Source organism: Hemiscyllium ocellatum, chromosome 23 (assembly GCF_020745735.1).
Source record: "Hemiscyllium ocellatum isolate sHemOce1 chromosome 23, sHemOce1.pat.X.cur, whole genome shotgun sequence".
Classification (NCBI taxonomy): domain Eukaryota; kingdom Metazoa; phylum Chordata; class Chondrichthyes; order Orectolobiformes; family Hemiscylliidae; genus Hemiscyllium; species Hemiscyllium ocellatum.
Genome location: NC_083423.1, coordinates 11,623,264 through 11,649,093, shown reverse-complemented (window position 1 = coordinate 11,649,093; position 25,830 = coordinate 11,623,264). Strand labels below are relative to the sequence as shown.

The 25,830-nt window shown below is 41.6% G+C and overlaps 1 protein-coding gene across 37 annotated transcripts in view; it reads right to left on the bottom strand.

Moving 5' to 3' along the window:
- celf2 (cugbp, Elav-like family member 2) overlaps positions 1 to 25,830 on the bottom strand; it is an 850,872-nt gene that overhangs the window by 67,410 nt on the left and 757,632 nt on the right. For all 37 annotated transcript variants that reach the window (XM_060842659.1, XM_060842645.1, XM_060842654.1 and 34 more), the window contains 3 exons: positions 23,736 to 23,784; positions 13,825 to 13,959; positions 6,908 to 6,987 (listed from right to left, as the gene is read on the bottom strand). In XM_060842659.1, coding sequence (XP_060698642.1) covers positions 6,908 to 6,987; positions 13,825 to 13,959; positions 23,736 to 23,784 — 264 coding nt within the window. The remainder of the gene's footprint in view (positions 1 to 6,907; positions 6,988 to 13,824; positions 13,960 to 23,735; positions 23,785 to 25,830) is intronic.

Below are 25,830 nucleotides of genomic sequence, written 5' to 3'. Positions count from 1 at the left end.
GAGCCAGATACGTTTTTCCTGATAATCAACAAAGGATTCATGGTCATCATTAGATGCTCAATTCCAAATTTTCTGCTGTGATGGGATTTCAACCCAGATCTCTGGATGATCAGCCCAGCAATAATAACATTGAGGCCACTACCTTCCCTTATTGATACTTGTGTATGAAATGATCTCATTGGATGGCAGAGCAGACTTGATCAGCCAAATATCCTATTTCTGCTCCTATGTCTTATGGTCTAAGCATTTGTCACATAAAAATTCTGAAGGATAATATTATTTAATGGATAGCATGCTTTCCATACAAGTAGCTCCCAGGGACATTATTTGCTCTGGTCTGAATCTGCTGGGATGTTGCTTGTGTAAATGGGAGCAATGTTCTCTCCTCTGTTACCATTCCTCCAACCCTCCCTTTCTCTCTCTCTCTCTCCGACAAAACTCTAACAACAAGAACATGGATGCATACCATCCTCTGCCTTTCTTCTCTAACCCCTACATTCATACTGGAACCTACTGGACAACAGCTTTTTGCCCCACTGTCTGAACTCTGATGCCCTCAAGGCTCTTTCATCCTGAAGGCATCAATGCCATTGGCACTCGCTTATTTTCAACACTTTGTCCCAAGTTGCCTTCTATTACGTAAGAGACAATTAGAGACAATTATTGAGACAACCAGCATTTCTGAAACCAATTTTCTCTTTTTTTTGAGATTTAATATGAGAGGGGATAGATTTAAAAGGGGCAATTTTTTCACGCAGAGGGTGGTACCAGAGAAAATGGTGGAGGCTGGTACAATTATAACATTTAAAAGGCATCTGGATGGGTGTATGAATAGGAAGGGCTTAGGGGGATATGGGACAAATGCTGGCAAATGGGACTAGATTTATTTAGGCGATCTGGTCAGCATGAATGAGTTGAAGTGAAAGTTTTGTTTCCCTTCTCTATATACTGTATATATACTTTCTAGAGCCCTCAGGTCATAGTGTAACTACCTCGGACCAGGAGGCCCAGGTTCAAGTCTTACATGCACCAGATGTGTGTAATAAAATCTCTGCATGTATTGATTTGAAAATAACTTGGACACCTGGGGCAATTTAATTTGAGGGCCCTCTTGTGGCACAGTGGTCATGTGCACATCTGCACCAGGTGTACTGAATTCAAGTCCCACCTATTCCAGAGGTGTGTAATAACATCTCTGAACAGGATGGTTTAAAAAAAAGGTTAAGTTAAAAACAAGTACACCTTCTGGTAGACAGAACTGCACAGATGAAGAAACAGGAATCATGGGCCATTGACCCTCAGTCCACAGTAGCTTGGGCCCAAAACAAGTTAGGTAAAAACAATGACTGCAGATGCTGGAAACCAGATTCTGGATTAGTGGCGCTGGAAGAGCACAGCAGTTCAGGCAGCATCCAAGGAGCAGTAAAATCGACGTTCCGGGCAAAATCCCTTCATCAGGAATACTGTAGGGACTTTTGCCCGAAACATCGATTTTACTGCTCCCTCTGATGCTCCCTGAACTGCTGTGCTCTTCCAGCACCACTAATCCAGAATCCAAAACAAGTTAAATTGATGCAGACTGTGGATTACCCCAGTGAACCCCCTGAGCTGAATGGCTCACTTAAATGTCACAGTAAACAGAATTCAAACTGAAGCCCCCAAGAACAAGTTTCAACCTTGCACAATATCAGCTCCAATTTTGTTCCTTACAGAATATAAAGCATTCTCAAGGTTACCGTGGTAATATTACTACTTTTGAGGTGAGAGAATTTTGATAAGGGATGTTTCTGATAAAAGATACTTGGCAAAAGTCATTACTTCATTTCCCTTCTTACAAAATATGGTGTAAGAAAAAGTGTTGACAGAGGATTCAATTTCTGCGATATTTTGGGCCAAATAATAACTGACATCTTCTCCAAAGAGAAGATAAAAAACACAAAGCATGTAATATTTTAATAAAAGACTTTGAAAATCTGCATGGAAGCAGAGTTTGCAGTTTATTGGGGGATCATTTAGCACTGACAGGAACTCAGTGAAGAACACTCACTTGTTAACATTTGGAAATGGGGACATCTCTGGGCACTGCTCATTTTGACCCTCTCCTGAAATTAATGTAACAGTAATAGTTGTTGATGTAACAGAGCCAGGTTGATCTGACAAAGTGTCTTATTAGCTTAACAAATGACTTCTGAAGAGGAGTCACATTGGACTCAAAGTGTTACCTCTGTTTCTCTTCCCTCCTACAGTCTCTGCATTAATGCGTTCATGAATTTAAACTAGAATCCCGAGTTTAATGGGAACCATGTCAATCGTAAAGGTGTGTTCTTCTTAAGTTTGAATTTCTGGCTGTTTCCTTCATTTATCCTGATGTACCTGTATCTCTTGCAGGCAGAGCTCTAGCATGGCAACGCAGTTGGGGGCCAGTTGGCCAGTCATGTCCATGCCAACTCTCTGGACGAGCAACTTCTCTACTTCCTCTCCCCACTGGCCTATCGCTCTGCAAATATTCTCTCTTCAAATAATGAACCAATTCTCTTTGAAACTGCCTCCACAGCATTCTCAGGCAGCACACATTACAGCTGAGTCAGCAGGTTTTGCCTCGTGTTGCTATTGATTCTGCCCTCAAACTTAAGCCCATGAACTCTGCCAATGGACCAGTCTCTAGTTATTCAGTCGAGGCAGTAACTGGGGTAGAGGGGATGAATTTAGTGCCAACCTTCTTAATACCATCTAGTGACTAGCTACACAATGGCATGTGGGCAGGCATTCAGACCTTTGTGTTTGACCATGCTCTGTTTGCTGGGAAGTTGACAAATGCTCAGATGTTGGGAACCCCCTGCTTCTGATCAATGGGAAATGTGTGAGCTGGGCTTCCCATGTTATTGCTGATTACTGGGTGAAGTCAGCTTAATGGGAATGGGCAAAGTAAAAAAAAAGTCTCACAACACCAAGTTATAGTCCAACAGGTTTATCTGGAAGTTCAACTTTGTATGTCCAAACAAACCTTTTGGACTATAACCTGATGTTGTGTGATTTTTAAACTTTGTCCACCCCATTCCAACACCAGCTCCTCCACATAACGGGAATGCATCCAAGGATCTGGGGTGAAACTTACATGGATAAGTTGCAGAAGCTGAGATTATTCACCTTGGAGAAGGTTGGAAAGAGATTTGATTGGTTGTCAAAATCATGAGGGTTCAAGGCAGTAGATAGGGAGATACTATTCCCACAGGTACAAAAGGAGCAAGACGACACAGGCTTAAAGGCCTTACAAAAGAATCCAAAGGGTCACAAGGCAAGTTCTCTTCCTGAAGAAGGGCTTATGCTCGAAAAGTCAAATTTCCTGTTCCTTGTTTGCTGCCTGACCTGCTGCGCTTTTCCAGCAACACATTTTCAGCTCCAAGTTCTCCTCCCCGCTGACACAGGGCCCTGACATCACTTGAGTGCGAAGAAGCATGTGATTTAATTTTCCACTTGTATTACATGAGTATTGTCAGGATCAGGGTGCATTCTGACAGTAAAGAGATTCAACTGTAACAAGAAACTGGACAGGCACCCGAACAGGGAACAACACAAGTACATGAGCTGCAAGGCGAGGGTTGGCGGGAGTGGAACCAGCTAAAGGTCTCTTACAGAGACAGCCAGCATGAACTCAAGAGGCTGAATAGCCTCCATCAGTCCTGCAGCCACTTGGTGGTCTGTCATGTAAAAGACTCATTAATCATCTTTTCTTCTCTCCTGCAATGACTCCTGGACTCCACCTCTGAATTACTGGAGGTCTGATCTCAGTGCCTGGGGAGTGAACACAGAAGCAGGCTTGCAGGCTGTCAGTCAGTGTCAATGCCTCATTCAGAAAATAAAAACTTCTATTGTCTTACAGGATTCCTTGCCTCTTCTCCTGACGATGCTGACTCAGTCTGGGCTGATTTTTGACAGGCAATATTTATCGAATATCTCAAACTAAGTGTTGGCCCTCTACACCTGGGCCCCACCAGTGAGGGCAGCACAGAATTTAAACATAGGATGGAGGAAATACCAGGCGCACACTACACAGTGGGGAGAGGGGGTGGGGTGTGTGTGCGTGCGTGTGTATGTGAGAGAGAGAGAGAGAGAGAGAGAGAGAGAGAATGTGTGTGTGAGTAGTGTGTGTGTGTGTGAGAGTGAGAGGGTGAGAGGGTCTGTGAGAGGGTGCGTGAGAGGGTGTGTGTCTGTGTGTGAGAGAGAGAGCAATAGTGATAGAGTGTGAGAGAGCAAGCGAGAGAGACAGGGTAGCGATTAGCATCTATTTCCCACCCCTGCCTACGCCAACGACACTGACACTTATTTCTAGCACTTACACTGCACAAGGTTGTGACAGAATGCTATACGTTGGTGCAGTCAGTTTATTATTAAATGATTTAGATAAGGCAAAAGCTGAATGGATTGGTGTTAGCATGAAGCAGGCTATGGCCAAGTTTTCACACATTTAAAAAAGAACGCATTGATTGGAAGGAAAGTCTGCATACAGCTGATAAAAAAAACATTTGGAATAATCTAGCAGGCAGGAGAAAACAAATTCAGGCCCCACATTTTTTATCCCGGTTCCCATCAACCTTGTGGAAAACAGCTATTGGGGAGGTGAGCAAATGTTATGAGAACCATTTTGATCTTTTAAACAGGTCTGAGTATGAATGATAGGTGACCCAACTTTGCTGACTCCTTTCCGAATGTGCTGATAAAGACATCACCTTGAGTTGGTTCAGTGTCGCATTTTGTTGGGGAATGAGTTACTATATTAAAGTCACTACACAAATGCAACTTTAACCTGTTGATCTTCTACTTTAGTTTGAGATCTGAATGGAAGGGGGAAGAGAGGAGAGACATGATGCTGTAACCCATCTGGCTGTGGGTAAATCAGATGCTTCTTTTTCAACTTTGGAGGAACTCGAACCTGAGGAATGTCCCCTCGACTGTCTGCACCAGAGCTTTATACTTGAGACATGTATTGTAAGTAATAACTTGGTAAGCAGTGCCAATTACTGTATTGAAATAAATTGCAATGTAATTTAATCTGCAGTGTACTTATACATATTTATAAAGTTTTTTTTGAAAAACTTATGATAGGACAAATGACCTCTTGTCGTTTGCAACTATTTAAAAAATGAATTGATTAATTCCGTCCATGTGCAACGTGATAACACTGTTGTTATTAGCAGCTTGAACCAGATGCCTTAACAACCATTAAAAAGCAGAGAAAAAGAACAGACTTCATAGCTCATATCGGAATATACAGGGAGAAGGGGGTGGGGGAGAAAAACAAGTACAGAAAAACGTAACCACCACAAAAGATTAAACAACACATGGATGAGAAAGAAGTTAATTTAGCTTTTGATGCCAATTCCCTGTTAAGCGGAGGTTTGGTCCAAAAAAAAAACACAGCAAAAACAAATTAAAACATGTTTAACCTTTGGTCTCTTAGTAGGACATTGCTGATTTCAACATCTGCTTTGCGATTAAGTTAAGTACCACAGCCACCACTGAGCAATTAGAGAGGTCAATCTTATTTTTAATGAGTGCAACAAGTTGTTAGTTGATGAATTTAATGCGCTACATTCTTTAAGACCTGTGGTTAAACAGTGTTTGAAGACATATGCAGGTTGTTATAAAGCTGTAATTTCCAGGAAGTTACCTTCTCCCAACACATTCCACCCTGGTTAAAGCTGCAGTATACTTTCTTGCAAGCCCCATTATATTGTGAGCAGTAGGTTTCCTTTTGAAAAGGCTAATAAATTCAGTTACTAATTTGAGCCTGCATTGCACTAAATCACTTCCAAGTTCCTCCCAAGATATTTTCCCCCTGGAGTGATGGCAGCAATGACAGCAAGTGCTGGCAGGCTATTTGACTGCAAAGGCATCGTCATGGAGGCCAATCACATCCTCACCCCGCTATCCACACGCACACAACTTTTAGCAAATGAACTGGAATTGCATGAGAAAGAATGAAGTGGTCTTTTCAGACAGCCTTTCTGCTTCCAGAATCCACCTCTGTGTGGGTGTCTGAGATGCTTGGCTCTGCAGAGTCTCTGACTGACTTCTTGTAACCAAGTGGTTTTGAGGGTGTATTTAAGTTCCTTAATAGCAAAGTCCAAATGTGGGCACAGTGGTCAAGCCTCACTCAATCCCAAATTGTTCGCGTCTCCGAGAAGGCTCTCTGTTGTCAAATGCAGAGTTGTGTTGCCTGGTCACTTTGTTCAACCCTGATTTGCTATAGCACCCCTCTGACTGAGCGCAACTGGCTCAATGCAGATGAGGAATCACCCCTTAGAATCTTGCTACACAGAAGGAGGCCATTTGATCCATTATATTTATGTGCCAGGAAACATTATCCATTTAGCTGGGTACAGTGAGTGATCCTGTCTCTGAACAAGGAAAGCCTGGCGTCAAGTCCTGCCTCCTCCAAACTGTCTGAACAATTTGACTGAAAACATTTACACTCCCTGTCCCCTCATTGCTCTTCCCCTCTTAGCACTTGCAGGTTTGCCTTGGGAGAGATCTTCACATGCAGTTCCACACTGGGAAGCAGGTCAACCAAGCTTCTTTGGCAACCCTCTACCTTTGGGGAACTAAAATTGTTATTTATTTTCCCCCCAGAAGAAAAGGTTTCACCTCTTCACACAATGGTGTGTGCGAGCCACCTGGTGGGAATTCAGGAGGAGCTTTGAGAATATTAGGAAGAACTTGTGAAATGCAGCCAATGACCTCTTTGCATCACACACACACACACACACACACACACACACACACAAACTTGGAAAAAGCTACAACAGTTGGGAGTGAGAGATGACCTCCTTGCAACATTATATACTGCAGCTTCACCACATTCTACAATATCCACAAAGAAACAAGTAAAGGGCAGACGATACAGTACCTCCATGGTCTGAGACTGGTGCATGGCTTTGATTGCATTCTGTGCCATTGCCCTTGTGGAAAACGTGACAAATGCACAGCCTGTGGGGACAAGGGGGACAGGGGAGCAGGAGAGACAAAAAAAAACAACAAGACAAGAGGATTGGACGCTTGTTAAACCAACACAACTCTACGAGAACGGCCACAAGACGACACTGTTCTCAGTAGTACATAAAAATACAGCTTTTTAACATTTCATTTTCACGTGGCATTTTTCTTTTAGCCAAGAGCAGTCAGAGCAAGCCATGCTTTCCCTCCCCTTGCTGTCGGCCCCGAAAGCACCTTGGTTAATGCACTCACGAGAGAAAGGAAAATAGGTCAACACACCATTTTACATACACAGCTGTCGCACTGGAAAGACGACATAGAACTCACTGTGCTGTACGATCTCAGTGCACATGGATCCCAGCTACTGCTGCTGTCTGCCGTGGTTTAAATGGACACGGTTGTTCCTTCCATCGAGATTCTCAAACCACACTTCTACACGGAGTGGGCTGAGAGGGTCCAGGTGAGGAGGAAAGGGCTAACTGTACATTTTGTTTCGAGGGTAAATCTAAAATAACACGTATTGCTTTCCTGATTTAACTAAATTTCATAAACTCAGTTCCTGCTTCCTTCTTTTCGTTTCAATTAGTATGTTTGCACAGTCATGTTTCTGATGGTGCGCTGTTTCAGGGCTGTAAGAGGTAAGGAACTGGTGGCATAGCCGAGATGCTTAAGGTGAGGTTGGTAATAGAATGGAGCCAAAGTGATGTTTTCCTTCTGAAATTATACTTTGTTTGACCAGAGACGTCTATGACACAGGGGAATGACAGACCCCTAAGGTTACAGGGCGCTGAGCTCACCTTTGATATCACATTGGAATTCAGAAAAAGCTTTGGTGAAACGAGTGGTCCCATATAATTGTTCCAAATATCAACCTTTGCATTATCATATTCTTCTCAGATTTGTACCATTTACAAAATCACATGGTTAGAAATTATCATTTTCATCAAAGACCCATTTTGGAAGACACCATGAGGCAGATCTATACTGTATTTCGACTGTTCAGATAGTTTTAAATTTCATTTTGATTCACCTCCCTAAATTGGACAGCTGTCATCCAATCCACCCTAAACAATGAGGAAAGAATCAAAACCCTTTGTGAAACTCCCCGGTTTACCAACATACAGTGATCCCTGTCTGGCACCACACTAATTTCAAACATTTCATTGTCATTCTCAAATCCTGCTAAACTTCCTTTAGCACCATCAAACCACCACCACCCCGATAACTGTGCTCCTCCAATCCTTGCCTCCTTTGTGTTTCTTGAATTTCCTTGCTTGATTCTCACATGGGAAGTTATCGGTGGAATTCCCTCCCTAACCCTCACCATCTCTCTGTCCCTCTCTGTTTACCTTCATGTTCTTCCCTAAACCTGCGTATTTGACTCCAACCTTTGTCAGTCTGTTTTGAGCTCTTCTTCTATGGCCCCCGGTATCATGTTTTGTTACTGAGAAGCACCTTGGAACGTTTTATGATTCTGAAGCTACAATGTTGTAATATTACTGCCCATTGGCTTTTACTTTGACCAAGTTAGCGTAAGCCAGAGTTTTAGGTGTGGCTCTGTGTGTTTCTCGACTGGGGCTGGTGGTTGGTTGGATGGGCAAGAGATCGAAAAATGTGGCACTGGAAAAGCACAGCAAGTAAGGCAGTATTTGAGAAGCAAGAGAGTCGACCCTTCTGGCATTAGCCCTTCATCAGGATGAAGGGCTTGTTCCTGATGAAGGGTTTATGAGCGAAACATCAACTCTCCTACTCCTCTGATGCTGCCTGACCTGCTGTGCTTTTTTACCGTCATAATTCTCGACTCTGATCTCCAGCATCTGTGGTCCTCCCTTTCTCTGGGTGGGCAAGAGAAGACCTGAATGGGCTTTAGTTTCTTTTAAAATCTAGATGTCTAGGCTGCAAGCCCTCAATACTAGATGAGCGCAGGCCAGTCAGCAACTGAAAGAGAAAGGACAGGTTAACATTCAGATACAAATATTTGTCAACAAACTCTCAACTGATATTAAAAAAAAAACAACTTCTCATCTTTCAGTTGCAAACTGTCCTGCTGCACAATGCTAGCCTTTATTTCAGATTGGTTAATGTTTTGTGCTTGTATTTCCCATAATCACGATCCAGCCTCGGTGGCATAAGGGACTTTGGATGAGCTTCCCATCTTGATGGTCACCCGTTCATCTGGAGCTTATAGATGCCGTTGGGTGTGAGGGCTGAAAATTCATAACAACCCTGTTTCACTTGTGGTTCACTGCACCTGGAATTGGAAACTGTCACATTTCACGCAGTGGAAGCAGAGGGCATGTTGCCTCTTTTGGGGAAGAGAAATCTAGAGGTGGTCAATACAAGACAGTGGCAAAAGTGAGGACTGCAGACACTGGAAACCAGAGTCTAGATTAGAGTGGTGCTGGAAAAGCACAGCAGGCCAGGCAGCATTCCTGATGAAGGGCTTTTGCCCGAAACGTCGATTTTCCTGCTCCTCGGATGCTGCCTGACCTGCTGTGCTTTTCCAGCACCACTCTAATCTAATACAAGACAGTGACCAAGAATTCTGGAATGCAACAGGGAATTCCGAAGTAACTTCTTTACCCAAAAAGTGGTGAGCACATGGAACGGTCTACCACAGGGAGTGGCTGACGTGAATAGTACTCTATGGATATACTTAATGGGAAGTCAGGCAGGCTTATTGGAGGGGTGGGGGTGGAAGAAGGGGGAAGAGAGAGAGAGAGAGAGAGAGAGAGATAGAGAGAGATAGAGAGAGAGAGAGAGAGAGAGAGAGAGAGAGAGAGAGAGAGAGACAGAGAGAGAGAGAGAGAGAGAGAGAGAGTTGAGTTAGGTAAGGAAATGTGGGTGGAGGTTTCAGGGAAGCCCCAACTGGTCAGGATGAATGACCTTTCGCTGAACTATATTTTCATGTAAATCTATCTAGCTGTCTAATGTATGTACAGAAGCTCATGTTTGTTCTTTAATAAACTGTAACAATTCTGAATCACAAAACTGAAGTTAATTTGTCCCATATTTCAAAGGGTCTTCATCTCTGGTTGCCAGAGGAAAGGAAATTTTGCAAATAACTGGAAAGTATATGTCTACTTGTACGGCAATACATATTTTCATAGCCATAATATCCCCTTTAGTGGCTGTAACAATACTTGAGATTTAAAGAGTCAGAGATTGGGAGAGAGAGAGAAAAAGGGGGAAAAAGGGAGAAGGCCAGAAAAGAGTTTAAACGACAGCGATGAGGGAGGCAGTGATGATGTAAACTTGGAGACAATTTCCAGTCGACTTCTTTTGATTTGAAACAATCACGAAATGTTGTGACTTGGACATAATTGGTTGGCATTGATAGACAGACTGCTGGATACACAGAAAGCCCTTCTTTCATTTGGGAAATGGGTGCAGGGCGCATAGGCTGAACAATTCAACATGAAGCTGCTGCTTGTAGTTGAAGTTTTGGAAGAGACAAGACAGTGATTCTCACATCATCCCACCCCCCTCTTTGAGCGATCCATCAGAAGTTAGTGTCAGACACAAGAAGGCATTCCATGTCTTTATAATAGATATAGATAGGTTTTTGATTAGTAAAGAGATCAAGGGTTATGGGAGCAGTCAGGAGACTGGGGTTGAGAAAACATATCAGTGTCTAGATTAGAGTGGTGCTGGAAAAGCACAGCAGGTCAGGCAGCATCTGATGAGCAGGAAAACCGACATTTTTTCAGGCAAAAGCCCTTCATCAGGAAGGGCTTCCTGATGAAGGGCTTTTGCCTGAAACGTTGAATATCCTGTTCCTCGGATGCTGCCTGATCTGCTGTGCTTTTCCAGCACCACTCTAATCTTGACTCTAATCTCCAGCATCTGCAGTACCCACTCCCACCTTGAAAAACATATCAGTCATGATCGAACGACAGAGCTGACTTAATGAACCAAATAGCCTAATTCTGCTCCTATATTTGACGGTCTTCCAGTTTTAACAGGGAAAATAAATTGAAATTTTTCATGTTTATTTTTATTTCAGTGTCAAAAACAATCTCCATTTCTGAAGAAGTGCCTAGTCCTTGTATATGCATGGGAGGACAGACTGACAGCACAACTTGCATCCCATTTTTCAGAGTATATTTCAGACAAGGAGTGGTTGGGAATTGGAGATGCTTTAAACTTGATCCCATCCAGCTTGCTTGTTCAAGCTACCTGCTGGCTTAAATCATATTTTAATATATTTTTTTCCCCTCTCCACATGACCAAGTTTAAATTTACCGGCAAATTAATCTCACTTTGTATCAATTAAAAAAAGATACTACTGGACTCATTTAATTGTGTGGGGGAAAAAAATACAATTCCAGAAGCTTCCTAGTACCTGTAGCAAAATGTCTATAAAGTTACAACTCGTCAGTTTTATCTTCTTCTTGAGCTGCCTACGTTTCTCTAGACAACTGATAAATCAGTCTTGCAATGAGTGGAAGGGTACACAGATAGGGCTAATATCAAGCCTGCCTTGTTAAATATTCAATGTTGGTTATCTTCTGGTTGACAAGAGTAGGCTAATGGAAACAGCCTTCTTCACTTAATTTTTTTAAATTTGCAATCTTGCATCATTTTCTGCATTTCCTCCAACTCAATAATAATATCTATGTTCGCAGTATGGCTTTAGAAAGTAATTTCCGTCTGACATGATCAGAGGCAAGCACTTACCTCACTGTCAAAGAGCACACTTTCTCACACATCTATTACCTCTGCATCTAGACCAGCAGAACTTCATCCTTTACTTGAATGTTAAATTACCTCCATGTTTGTGGGTGGGAAGCAAAAAAAAAGACAACATTGCACCACGCAGACCCATAAAACTTACAGAAAAAGGGTAGACTTCCTACAGAATGGGTTTTGCTTTAAAAGGGTTGCTGTTACTTGATAATGCACAGCTGTAACCTGCTAAGGTCCACTTAACCAGAAGAGGTAACCGGTCAGTCGCTCTTAATCTGGTATTAATTATTGATTAAAGAGGCTCAGTGTTCTCAAGGTAATGACATAGCCATTTCTGACAGAACAATGCTTATTCTAAACCTCAGTCAATGCCATTATTTTCCTTCGGTTTAATCCTCAATTATTTTACTCCCACCATTGACCCTTTAGAAGCCAGGAGTTGGCTGCAATGACAGTTTCAGAGCTCGAGTGAATGAGATGGAGAGAAAGGGAACCAAAAACAGAAAATATTGCAAGCATACATTTTAGAGAGTGAGTCCCTGCTGCATTTGTGGTGGACTGAAACATTCCTTTCCTCTCAGTCCCTGATTCCCTTTCTACCGACCCTGGCAGGAGTCATGGGTCGGTGAGACATTTATTCCTGCTTACTCATCGAAGTTTACCCATTGATCCCAAAACCCATAACAACACGAGTCATCAATAATATCAAGTGCAACCTCAGCCCCAACCAGCCTCCTCAGATCTCTTCCTCTTCTCCCATTTAACTGGGTTAAGTGCGAGTTGTTGTCAAGCTGTGATAATCTAAGATTGACATTCCTACTACTGATATGCCCTACATCAGACAAAATGAGGGCATGGGTGGGCACAATTTACACCCCTTAGGGATTAGTTTGCAAAGTGGCTAGGCAAGGAAACAGAGAGCCTCCCAAAGAATCGTGCTCGACCCTCCTGGACATCTAGCTATATTCTGCCTTCTACTTTCATGAGAAGATTCTGAAGTTGGTGGGATGGGTGAGTAAGGATTCCCCATATATTGCTACATGCAAAGAAAAAATATCCGTTTAATTTTCATACTCGTGACAATCTCTTGACCCTTGCTTGCTCTAATTGGGCTGTACGTGTGTTCTGACGAAAATATTTCCTTGCCCTCTGTTTAAGTCCCATGTTACTGTTTTTGGAGGAGTCTGACTTCACCTGAGAGTATCTGCTGCTCTCTCTCATTCTATTTCATAAAAGTTCATTAACTGGGGCAGCAAAGAGGTGAGACAATGATAAAAAGGATGAAGACTTTGTGGAAAAAGAACTATTCAGCAAACCATTTCTCTCTTGTTACAAGCACGTGATGCAACGGTGTAAATCTCATTCAATCCCAAACACATGGGCACAATCCTTCTGACACTATGTTGACTGAATCCTCTCTGCAAATTATAAAGTAGATTCCTAGCTGCCTTTTGCGTAGTCAGTGCCATTTCAGGAATGTTATTTTCTCTTTGTGATCTCAAAAGCAGTAGCATCCTTCCCATGATTAGGTGACTATAACTATTCCTGTTTCTTTTGTTGTGCGCGTTTGTTGTGAGCTTGCGTCCTTTTTTTTTTAAATGAGGGGGAATGGCACGGTATGGAAGACAGAGGAAGCAATTACAAATTGACCCATTTTCTTAACAGTCATAGCTTTCCTCAAATTCATAGGAGTATTTGCAAATTGATCTCATTCTTAACCTAAGAGTCAAACACCCTTTATGACTCTGATAATTGCTACTATAAATCTCAGATGGTGACAAGATTGGAGGGTACTAACCATGTCACATTTGTGGAACTGGAATAGGACTAAAATCACTTGGTAATGTGTGTAACTCAAAATTTATTATGTTCTGGTTGACTTTTGAAGTGGCTCTTCTGGAATTGCCATGACAAGTGTCAAGGTTTAACGATAATAAAACTGAGGAGCATGTCATAAGACAGTATAAGCACCTTGTGCCTTGAATATATCATCTGAGGAGATTAGAGATTTAACACTATGCCAGAAGTAACCTTTTGAATGGAAGATCCACCACCTTACTTCAATGACTGTGACCTACAGCTCCAATTAGCACTTGGAGCTAAAGGGGGTAAAAAAACAGACAGGATGGAGCGTACACTTGCCTCGACTCAACCCATCAGGTCCCCGTAGAATTCTGCATTCCTCTATCTGTCCAAACGTTGAGAACATCACTCGGATGTCATTCTCGTTGCACTTTTTTGAAACCATCCCTATGAACAACTTTCGGTCTTCCACAGCTGGAAGGGAGAACAGAAGAAAAGGCAGGCGAGGCATTAGTGGCAACATTTGATCATTATTTTCAGCCAGTAACATTTCAATGTGATGGGAGGTGAGAAAGTACAAGGTAACGATGATACCATGCGCAACCCTGGAAGTCAGCATCTTCTTTTATCTCCTAGTTCCGAGGAACCATCACTGGACTCGAAACGTTAACTCTGAAATCTCTTCACAAATGTTGTCAGACCTGTCCCAGCTTTCCCAGCAATTTCTGTGTGTGAGCTACTGCCTGAGTTAGCTTGAATAACAAATTAAATCATGAAAAGTGGGTGTTGTTATCACTATTGCCCCTCCCTCAAATAAAACCCTCATGGATGTCCATCTTCAAATACAGCCCCAACTCTAACAAAAAGAATGAGATTAATGCTTTTCTGTTCAATAGACTGTATTAACTTCATAATACAAGAAAGATTTTGTGAATTGCAATCTTTTCGAGCATATAGGGCTGATTTAAATTGGGACATGATTTAGTATAACCAACTCAGAAAATGCACCTGGATTGGTGACCACAATAAATTAGAATTCTCCCTGCAGTTTGAAAGGGAGAACTGGAATCAGATGTAGCAGTATTACAATGGAGTGAAAGTAACTACAAAGGTATGGGGGAGGGCTGGTCAGAGTTGATTGGAAGGCTGTCCTAGCAGGGAAGACATAGGAGGAACAATGACAGGAGTTTCGGGGTGTCATGGGGTGGGGGTGGGGGTGGGGGGTGGGCACAGCAGAAATTCATCACAGGGAAGAAGAAACGTTCTAAGGGGAGAATGAGATACCATGGTTGATCAGGGAAGTCAGGAACAGCATCAAAGCAAAGGAAAAAGCATACAACGTGGTGAAGATTCGTCAAAAGCCAGAGGATTGGGAAACCTTTAAAAAAAACCAGAGGAAAACTAAAAAAAATAATGAGGGGAGAATTTGAAATATGACAGTAAGCTAGCTAGCAATATAAACAAAGGTTGCAAGAGATTTTTGACGATATCTAAAAGGTAAAAGGGAGTCCTAGACAGAGTGGACATGGAGATGTTTCCACTAGAAGGAGAGACAAGGACCCAAGGGCACAGCCTCAGAATGAATGGACAACCCTTTAGAAGTGAGATGAATAGGCCTTTCCTCAGCCAGAGGGTGATGACCTGTGGAACTTATTGCCATAGTGGGCTGTGGAGGCCACATCATTGATTGTATTTAAGACAGAGATAGATAGGTTCTTGATTGGTAAGGGGATCAAGGGTTATGGGGAGAAGGCAGGAAAATGAGACTGAAAAACATATCAGCCATGATCGAATGGCAGAGCAGACTAGATGGGCTGAATGGCCAAATTCTGTTCCCATATCTTATTGTCTTATGGCACATTTTACAATTGCAAACACTCAAAGTGGAAATCCAGTTTATTGCAAATTAGATTACTTAAAGGCGCATGCTGTGAGCTATGAAGGCAAGAGATTTTCTTGAGAAAATCATAACAATAGACCCTGTGTACTTGAATTCCTCAATTCTGTTGCTACACAACATCCAAGAGACTTTCCCTGGAGTCAGAATAAAAAGCATGCAGTTACAAGCCTTCCTTAGAAATTTAGGATCAAGCTTCTCATCCCCATATGTCTGTGTCACTGTTTCAAACAGACACCTTCTCACGGCTCAACAGACAGCTGCTATTTGGCTTAACCCAATGTAGACAATAATATTCATATTTAAAAACAGGCTTCCAGTCACTGTTAGTGCAGTCAACGACAGAATTAGAATGAGACAACAATTGTCAAGCTCAAGCCCACTGTGGAGATGCCAGTGTTGGACTGAGGTGGACAAGGTCAGACGTCTCACGACACCAGCTTGTAGCCCAACAGGTTTATATGAAATCACAAGCTTTTGGACCATTGCCCTTCATCATCTGAAGCGGACTTCAACTGACAAAGGAGCAGAGCTCCGAAAGCTTGTGATTTCAAATAAACCTGTTGGGCTACAAGCTGGTGTTGTGTGTCCTCCAACTTTCCATTTTCAGAACAGAGGGAGTGATTGGCTAATCAATGCTTTTTAAACAGCAAAAGCTTTGTTTTTGTGAACTTTAAGAAAATCTCAAATTTATTTGGAAGGCTTGGATATTTGCTGTTTTTGTAACCTTAAGTTTAGTTAAAAATAACATTCTCTAGTGGCTAATGGCATCATTAAGTTATCAGGTTTTAACTGTTTACCTGTCTAGTTGGACGGAGGTGCTCCACCCCAGCTATTCATTCCTGGACAGGTATTACCTACTGCTGTTTACAGCATCAAGAAGCCTAATCTATTAGAGTTCTGGGAACATGTAGGCTGAACTTGATACTTCTCTGATGGTTTGACCTTTCTGGAATTTCTGAAGGTGAACATCTTCTGTGGTGCAACTGTGATAAATAAGCTCTGACTTAGAGTCCCCGTAGATCAGCACATAGCAACAGGAGGTGGCTATTCAACTCAAGTCTACCTGGTCATTCTCTAATACAACAAAATCAATCACTAAGTTGATTCCGGCATTGAGAGAGTTGCCTGATGAGGAACAACTGAATAGACCAGGAATATACCCTTTGGAATTTAGAAGAATGAGGGGGGATATCTTATAGAAAATATAAAACTGTGAAGGGAATAGAGAAGATAGAAGCAGGGAGGTTGTTTCCGCTGGTGGGTCAATTTAGGACCGAGTGAAAAAGGAACGAGTTCGCCCAAAGGGTTGTGAATCTGTGAAATTCCCTGCCCAGTGAAGCAGTCGAGGCTACCTTGTTGAATATTTTCAAGGCAAAGATAGATTTTTCAACAGTAAAGGAGTTAAGGGTTATGCTGAGCGGGCAAGTAAGTGAATCTGAGTCCATGGAAAGATCAGCCATCATCTTATTGAATGGCAGAGCAGGCTCAATGGAATTGATGGTCTACTCCTTTTTTTAATGTTCTTATGTAATAAATGCTAACAACACCAACTGTAATGGTGGTAAACCACAGACACACACATATGGTTAGGGTTTGATGACAGACACAGTGACCAACCTGAATGTCAGAACCTCTCTATTTCAAGAGAGATGCAAAGTACTGAAAGCTGATGCAAAAGCCTCTGGGATGAGACAGGAGTGTGGCTGGGCACTTTTGAAAAATACTTATTAGGAGTCAGAACTTTCAGCAGAAGTGGCTAAAAACTTATTGGCAACAACACTCGGCATTTATATAGCATGGTTAACATAGCCAAACACGCCAAGGTGCTTCACAGCTAGAATGATCAAATCAAGGTTAATACTGAGTGACACAAGTGTTGTTATGGTAACTGACCAAAGGATTGACCAAAACAGATAGGTATGTCAGAAACCTCTTAAAGGAGGAGACAGCCAGCAGAGGAACTTTATGTCACAAAGCAGAAGGCTTTTAAAATGTCTTGTTTTCATAAATCCCGATCATAGACAGGACCGAGAGCTTGCAAGAGGCATCAGTGAATGAGCTGCAGCACTGCAAAAGACCAAGGGCACTTCTCTCCTTTGGCCCTTGCTATAATTACTTGATTTAAACCTTGGATTGATTAGGCATGTCACTCTCTGTACATGCTGGAATTCTCCTGACTTCCGAACCCAGAAATCTGGGTTCAAGCCCCTCTTGTTCCAGAGGTGTGCAATAACATCTCTGAATAGGCTGATTAGAAAATAATTACAGTGGAATTCTGCCAATGATTCATATTCATTGATAATGACAATTTTCATATCTATAATGAGGAAGTACTGAACTGGATGAGGTGTCATACTTCACACATGACATTTAAACTAAAGTTGCTTTTGCTTCTTCAGGGGTTTGTTAATAGGAAACAATTCAACTAGTAATCGATAAAGATGTTATTAAAAACATTTCAAAACAACCACAATTAAGGCCTAGCCACTAGAACAGCCAAGGTGGGATGATTCTGAAAATATGAGCAGGGAATAGGCCATTTGGCTCATTGAGCCTGTTCCATTATTCAATGTGATCATGGCTGATTATCCAACTCCGTCCCTTTCATGCTTCCCATACCCACTGATCCCTTTATCCCTACATCTAACTTTCATTTATGTCACACTTTGTGAACAAGATGACTCAAGTTCACAGAATTGAGGAACAAATAAACCTCACACTGAGTGGAAAAGATGAATTGTGAATTTGGTTGGAGGAGCATCAATCAAATTGACCGGAGTGTGCTTTGTGGGAAACGGTTTTGTGATCTTGGGCAAGCTGCTCCAATTATTCTGTTAATTCAAGGGCTGAATAAAGGTCAGCAATGCTGGGAACTCTCAGCAACAGAGAGATATTTAATTGTCATACAGTATGGCTCCAAGTTCTGAAGTTAACTTTCCACTTTTTCCCTGCATTTGAGGGCTACCTTTCGGCTATCACCAATTGCCAACATACATTTTTGGATTGGAATACTTTCAAGTATTTTCCCATCTATTTTAGATTAAAATCTGCTTCTGTTTTCAAAATTCCAAGTGTTTATTTAGGAAGATTACATTCATGGAAAAGTCAATTATTTTCATGCTTCTTATTTGTTGATCGCATCAATCTTTCTGAATGTAATTAATGCACACAAAACCATCATAGCACAAGCTCAAAATAAAGTCTATTTAGTTAGTGATAATCAAAGTGAAAGGGGAAAGAGTTGAACTGAGAAGTAGAGATGGTAAGGTTTCAGGTTTCTATGTAAAATGAAAAGTATTGCTGCACCCTTCAATCTATAAACGAGCTAAATCCTTTCTGTCCAAATGATCTGACAGCAAGGGCCCATTCCGTCATGAGAAGGCTAGCTTTAAAGTTGTTCAAAACATAGTGCCACAGGCTTCAAAATTATACTTGTGTACAGTAATAATGTTGCATTTATGTAGTGCCCTCGAGATTGAAACATCTTGAAGGACTTCTTACACTCCATGCAATGAATTACTATTTGAAAAGAATCCTAGGCAAATGACTAACATCAGAGCATCGCAAAATTATATTCTTGGGACATATACGTTACCTTAAATGCAAGGTGCAGTGCTAAGTGTAACAATTTATCCAACAGACATGGGGACAATCAACAGGCTTAGAAGTTTCCATTGGAAGGTAAACGGTTAATGAAAAATTGATTTTGGTCCCGTACTTCACTATGTTGAAGCAACAAAGTTACTGCTTCCAACTTTCAATCATTATTGGTTAGGATCTTAGTCTGTGCCTCCTTTAGTCCTCCCTTTCTCCTAGATACCTCAGGCTTTCAATTTCAAAGCTGCTGCCAAGTCATATGCAGGGCTCCAGGCTGATATTTCACCTCCTTATTTTGACAAATATATGACCCAATATCATCACTTTAGTTATGTCGTGCAGTCTAACTTGAGTGGAGATTGAGCTGGTGACCCTCCTGTTCGATGTAGCTCAGTCTCATACCAGGCAGTGCACTTGCCAATTGAATCAAGACAATGAGCCAGGCCAACCAGAATGTTTTTGGCAAAGGTTTAAACTTCTCCATCAGCTGTGCTGTCTCTGAATTGTTTGTAATTGGTGGAAATATGAGAATGCTATCCACCTCTTCCACTGTTTCCATTCCCCAAAACTCTTTGATACAAAGGCTGGTCTGACTCCAACAAGTAATCAGTCATTGTAGAATCGGCTCCGAAAGTGTCTCATTTAATTAACCAGCTTCCTGCTTGTTAATGTCAGCATATGGCATTTAATTACAGTTTGAAAATTCATAAGCATACTCATTATGAATTTTTATGACAACTTAATTTATAATTACTATTACTCAAAACTGTTTTTTTTTGGGTGTCATTTGTTTTAGAAACGGCATTATTATTTATCAAACATCTCAAAATGTATTGTTTTGAAGACCACAATGTTCGTTCTGAAACCGGTTCAAGATAAATGAGAACATTCCTCATCACAAAAGTCAGATTATGCTCTCACACAGTTCCACTTGCAATCTTGAGGCTCAGTGACAGACAACTTCTGAACACAATTGTCAACTGTGAAATGAAAGATTCATCAGTTCTGTACAAAGAGGACTGGGTCAAGCCAACATAATTATATTCCAGTAGAATCAATTAGACTCCATGAAACCCTACAGTCTTTCCTCATATCACATCTTTGTAGGTGTTCCATATGCACTGGGTCAAAAGCTCAGTCTTCTGAAGGAAATCTCTTTGGTGACAAATTTCATACCGTCACTTGAGACATGAAGCTTGACCAAATGCACAGCGTCCTGTTAAGAGTGATTGAAGTTTTTGCACTCATCGCTGTACACCTTTCGGAGTGAGCTTGGCCATTGACACCATATTAGGATTGGTTTATGCTCTGGGTCTATATGGCGAAGGTTTGGGATGTGACCGATCATGCTTGCCCCAACTAGAGTCTACAATAGCTAGCCAGATGCCTTAAAAGTGCTAGAAGGCCAAATGTGGATACAGGTAAGTCATGTGCATCCACAAGCTCAATGTTAGGGCCAAGGATGGGTGCCATCTTAGACATTTTATGAATTGTACTCCAGCTTGGCTAATTAATGAGGCACAATGATAACATCGAGAGCCGTACAAGAAGATGTGGTGCTTCCACTTGCATTTCTGCATCAAGACGACACCTTAACACATGAGGAAATAAACGTTTGGACCTTTTTGGGAACAAGACATGGGCATTAGACTGCAGGAAGCTCTTTGAGCTTCATATATCAGCTCTATTGTATCCTTCAATAACTAGTTTCTTTAAAGATGCAGATAATTGTCCTGAATCCATTTGTACCATACGCTCAGGGAGCCTTCTCTCAAGTCTATTTTAAACTGGTATTCCCAAAATGAGAAAGCAGAATGTGTGGTTAGTTTGTACCAACTCATCCCATGTTTACGGTATATAGAGATCACATTTCATTTATGGACTGCCCTTGTGCCAAGCCTGAATCCTGCCTCTGAATTACTGACTGTAGAGTACAGCATTACAGATAGCCTCAGCACCTCTGATCTAGGCTAATTGTGCAAGGGTATTGTTCTTGATCAAAACGCAATATCCATAAGACCATAAGAAATAGAAACAGGAGTTAGCCCCTCAGTCTCTCAAGCCTGCTTGACCAGTCAATACGAGACAGGCAGGAGGCTGGAAGAACAGTGTCATGGGGAAAAACATCAGTCTTGGAGTCAAAATCGGGGTTCAATGATAGAGTTTATTGTACAAGGAAATACCAGAATGCTAGGGAGAGAAAGACACCAACAGCACAGTGGTCAGCTGCGAGTCTTCTCTTGACCCGGAGCACATGTCAAGGTACTTTTATACATTTTGTGACACAATAGGTCAGTGATGAGATTATTGCCTTTGTAACATGGCTTGTTTCTGGCAATCACTGCAGAATCGTTGATAGTTTCGATACAGTCTTTGTCAGTTCCAGCACAGCCTTTGTTAATTTCTGCATGGTCATTGTCAGTTTCAATGTAGACATTGTCAGTTTTAATGTCTCCATGAAATCCATTGCTATAATAATGGGCGCTAATTGCTCTTCCTGAGAAGGACGATTGCTGCAGCCCTGGCTATTAGCACTTTACATTGAGTCTGTATCAAGCTGTCAGCATTTCTATAAGAGGTGTTGGCTGGACCCAGGCACTTCGGTGGGCAGTGTACTCTACTCATGTGTATTCTCTCCCCCACCTGCCTTAAACTAATCAACTAGACTGTGAGGGCATTGTGCTGGTATTCTGGTGGCCCCAGGCAGTGTCTGTATCTGCTCGGTGTTTCTCTCCATATTGTAATCCTGCGGCCATCACGTGTGTCCGTGCACCTAGCATCACCTTGTCCCGTGTCAATTCCCTCTTCAACAGCAAGCCGGGCAGCATCAGGAGGTGGAGAAGTTGACATTTCTGGTGTAACCCTTCTTCAGTCCTGCATGTTTTCCAGCCTTATGCCTGTCTACTTTGGATTTCAGCATCTGCAGTTTCTTTTGTCTCTGATCATTCAATAGGATTGTGGCTGATCTGACATTCCCCAAATCCACTGTCCTGCCTTTTCTCCATAACCTGTGATTCTCTGACTGATAAAGTACATATCTCAACCTTAAATATACCCAGCAACTCTGCCTCCACAGCTCTTCGTGGCAAGGAGTTCCAAAAACTCTCAACCCTCAGGAGGTAAAAATAATCTTCCCCATCTCAGTCTGAAATTGCCATCCCTTTATTCTGAGACTATGCCTTCTGGTCCTAGATTCTCCCACGAGGGGGAGCATCCTCTCAGCACTTATCCTCTATCGTCCCTTAAGAATCAGAAATGTTTCATTGAGACCTCATGTTGATTTGTGGTGTGCATGCAGGTATCAAGTGTGTTTGTCTGCATCCCCTGCACTACCAAACGTCCACAACCACTCATTTGTGATGAGCATAGCAAGAGGAGTCTGTTTTGTCCTTTGAGCCTACTCCATTATTAAGTGACATCACGAGTGATCTGTGTCTGAAGTAATCCCATATCCCTTAACCCCTCTCAGGAAAAGTGCATCAATCTCACTTTTAAAATTAACAAGCGACCTAGCATCAACCTCCATTTGCAAAAACGAATACCAAACCTCTACTTCCTTTTGAGTTTAGAGGTATTTCCTAAGTTCATTTCTAAGATTTCTGATAAAAGATCACTGGATTCTAAACATTAACTCTATTTTTCTTTCCACTGATGCTGCCAGACCTGAGCCTTTTCCGCATTTTCTATTTGTCATTCCTGAGAGGACTGTTTCTAATTTTTAAGAATATGACTTATCGCCCCAGACTCTTGAACCAGCAGAAACAGTCTTATTTCTATACCAGCTCCCTTTAATAGCATGAAAATTTCAATCACAGCTTAATTTCCTAAATTTCAGGGAATACAATCTTAACTAGTGAAGTACTATTATTTTGCCAAAACCAAAGACAGAGAGCACTCAAGTAGAAACAATGCAGTATTACTTGCATTCAGACCAACAGGGAATACAGCAGCGTCAAACTGAGGGTTACAGGGTATTTATGTACATGAACAAAAAGTGAGAAATAGGGTCGGAGAGATTGCAGGCACAAATAGCCATATATTTACAATAACTACCTGTTTTTTAAAAGTAAAGCAGAACTGAATTAAATATTCTTGGATATAAAGTGTTATGGAAAGATAGGAAAGGATAGAAAGGAAAAGGGGTGGCAACATTTAACATACAAGATTCTGAAGGGGGCTGGACAAGGTGAACACCAAGAGGTTGTTTCTCTGGCTGGGGGATGTGAAACACAGGGTCACGGATGTGGGAGAGGGAGCTGATCATTTAGGGCTGAGGCGAGGTGACATTCCTTCACTCAAAAAGATTGTAAACCTGTAGAATTCTCTAGCCCACAGGGTTGTGAATGCTCCATGGTTTAATACGATTAAGACCGAGATCTACAGATTTATGAACTCTCATGAGAGTCGGATGATATTGAAAATTGGTGGGCAGGTAGGGCAGGTTCTAGTGAGTGCTATAGCTTATTCCTGCAGGGGGAGCTCTTGTTATGCAGTGGTCGTGTCCCTATCTTGCAGCCAGGAGATCCAGGTTCAAGTCCCACTTGCTCCAGGTGTGCAAAAACAACTCTGAACAGGTTTATTGGTAAATATCTAGAATGTTCTTCCTCCTATTTCTTCTATTATTAATGTAAAACCCATGGAACAGCACTTCCCTACAGTCAGTATCCTCAGGAGGAAAAGGGACAATAAAACATGAAAAAAAATCCAAGAACATCACACCCCCTCCATTAATCAAGGCAAATGCTTCACTTACCATTTGTTTTTTCACTATCAGCAGGTTTCATCTGAATAGGATGATGCATCTGAAATGAAAGAGAAAACCTCAAATCATTCTCTGAAATGCCAAAAGAAAAATAACTGTTCCAAACAGACTCAATTTTGAATATTCCCTGCTGAAAGCTGCTGCAGAGTTCTCTCTCCATTACTTAAAATCACAATACCATGAAATGCCAGTGGTACAAATAAAAATGAATACCTTTTTTATTTTACATGCAATTCCCCATCATCATAAAGTACTTATGTGCACATATCCTCACTTATCTAGAAGGATTTGTGCGGAATTACTCTCAGGCAGCAGCTTCGCTCCTGGTTTGTTTCATTCATCGGTTGCCTCCAATCTCGAAGACACGTTACCTTGAGCAATAGTGTGAAAACAGGAATCAGAAACTCACTTTGAGTCTTTCCTGGTTTTAAATCCATTGACTTCAACTCCCAGGGCACAACAGATTCAATTTGATTTCTCTGTCCTTACTGATTTCTCAGTAGCCTTGTTAACGCTATCTTTGCCATTTCTGTCAAACTTTGCTCCTCTGACTTGGCCTTTCTATTCATTCCTTTTCCATGCACCCAGACCATTGGCTTCACATCTTCAATTACCTGTGGAAATTAAAGAGTGAGTGTGTGTGTGTCTGTGTGCGTATACATGTGCATAGGTTTAGGTGTGTAGGTGTGTCTCGGTCTAGGTGTGTGTGTGCGCGCGCGTGCGTGCACGCATTGGGGGGTGTGTGTCTGGTCTTCAAAACAATATTTCAGAGCTTGATGGGTGGAAAATTTAAAATCGAGCTCACTTTCTCTTGTACTGTCACTGGCCAGCTCAAGCATTCTCTGCTCTTGTTTGACGATTTCAAGCACCTGAATTTATGTATGTTTTCAGCTCTATTGTTAATACAATGGATTCTGCTGTGCCCAGGATCTCTGAATCAGAACAAGATTACACTCATAAAGAATATTAAACACAAGTACTGCCCTTTTTCTTTTGCAAAACATAACACTTCTATTAGATTCAATACTGACCTATAACTATTTGCAGCTCATACCCATTTCCTTCACTGCAAGAAATAATGGGCAATAAATTGGAGCAGAAAACCGTTTGAACCCTCAACCTCTATAAATTATGGCTTAAAAAAACAACAGAAAATCAATATTACAGCACAGACAGTAGACACTAGCCACTTTGTCACAAGCGAATAAAGTTAATGGCAGGCAGTCCACACTGGAGTCAAAGATAGAAAGTAAAGCGTTATTAAAAAGACATTAATATTTGATAGTGATCAGCCATGCACTGTCCAGACTTGCAAACTGCTTCATCTTTAAAACAAGCATGGAAGGCACTTTCTCTTAAAACAACTCATCTCCCTCAGGAGCACATTCTTTTGTTGCTTCTTTGGTCTTGCAAAGGCAATTCTAGCTGCATGGCAATAGAAAAGCACATTAAAAACTAGAGAAGGAAGGTGTACCATGGCTTCCCCAGTGAAAAAAAATTGTGTTGAATGATTCAGTTTGTGATAGACAATGGACAGTTCTTCAGCGTCACTGGTGCTGATTAAACCACTTGACCTGTGGTTGCTGAGGTCCGAAGTAACATCAAACTAATTCCCCTGTAATTCTGTTTTTAACCTGTCTTCACTGCACCTTCCCGTGAACCACTTGAATGTGCCATTCTACACTGATGGTGCCATAATAGCTTTTAAATGTTGTTTTCAAAGTGATTTCATGGATGATTTTTTTTAATTGTCACAATTTTAATTGGTTTAGAGGGGGTCTGTTAAAACAGATGAATGTCGTGCAAATGCTTGAAATGTTTTTCCGCTAATATTGTTTTAATAAGTAACTGCTGGGCTGTCTTTTTCAAGAAGATTGTACAGTGTGTAACACTAATTTAATTCACATATAAATGTGATACTCCATGGCACCTTGGCAAATGAAGACACATTCAGGAGGAGAGAACTGGAAGAAGGGATTCATAATCCAAATGAGTGGAAAGATTTTGCATCTGGCCTTTACAATAGTATCAGAAATAGGTTCAGAAATAGGACATTTGACCCTTCAAATTTGGTCCACTTTCAAGA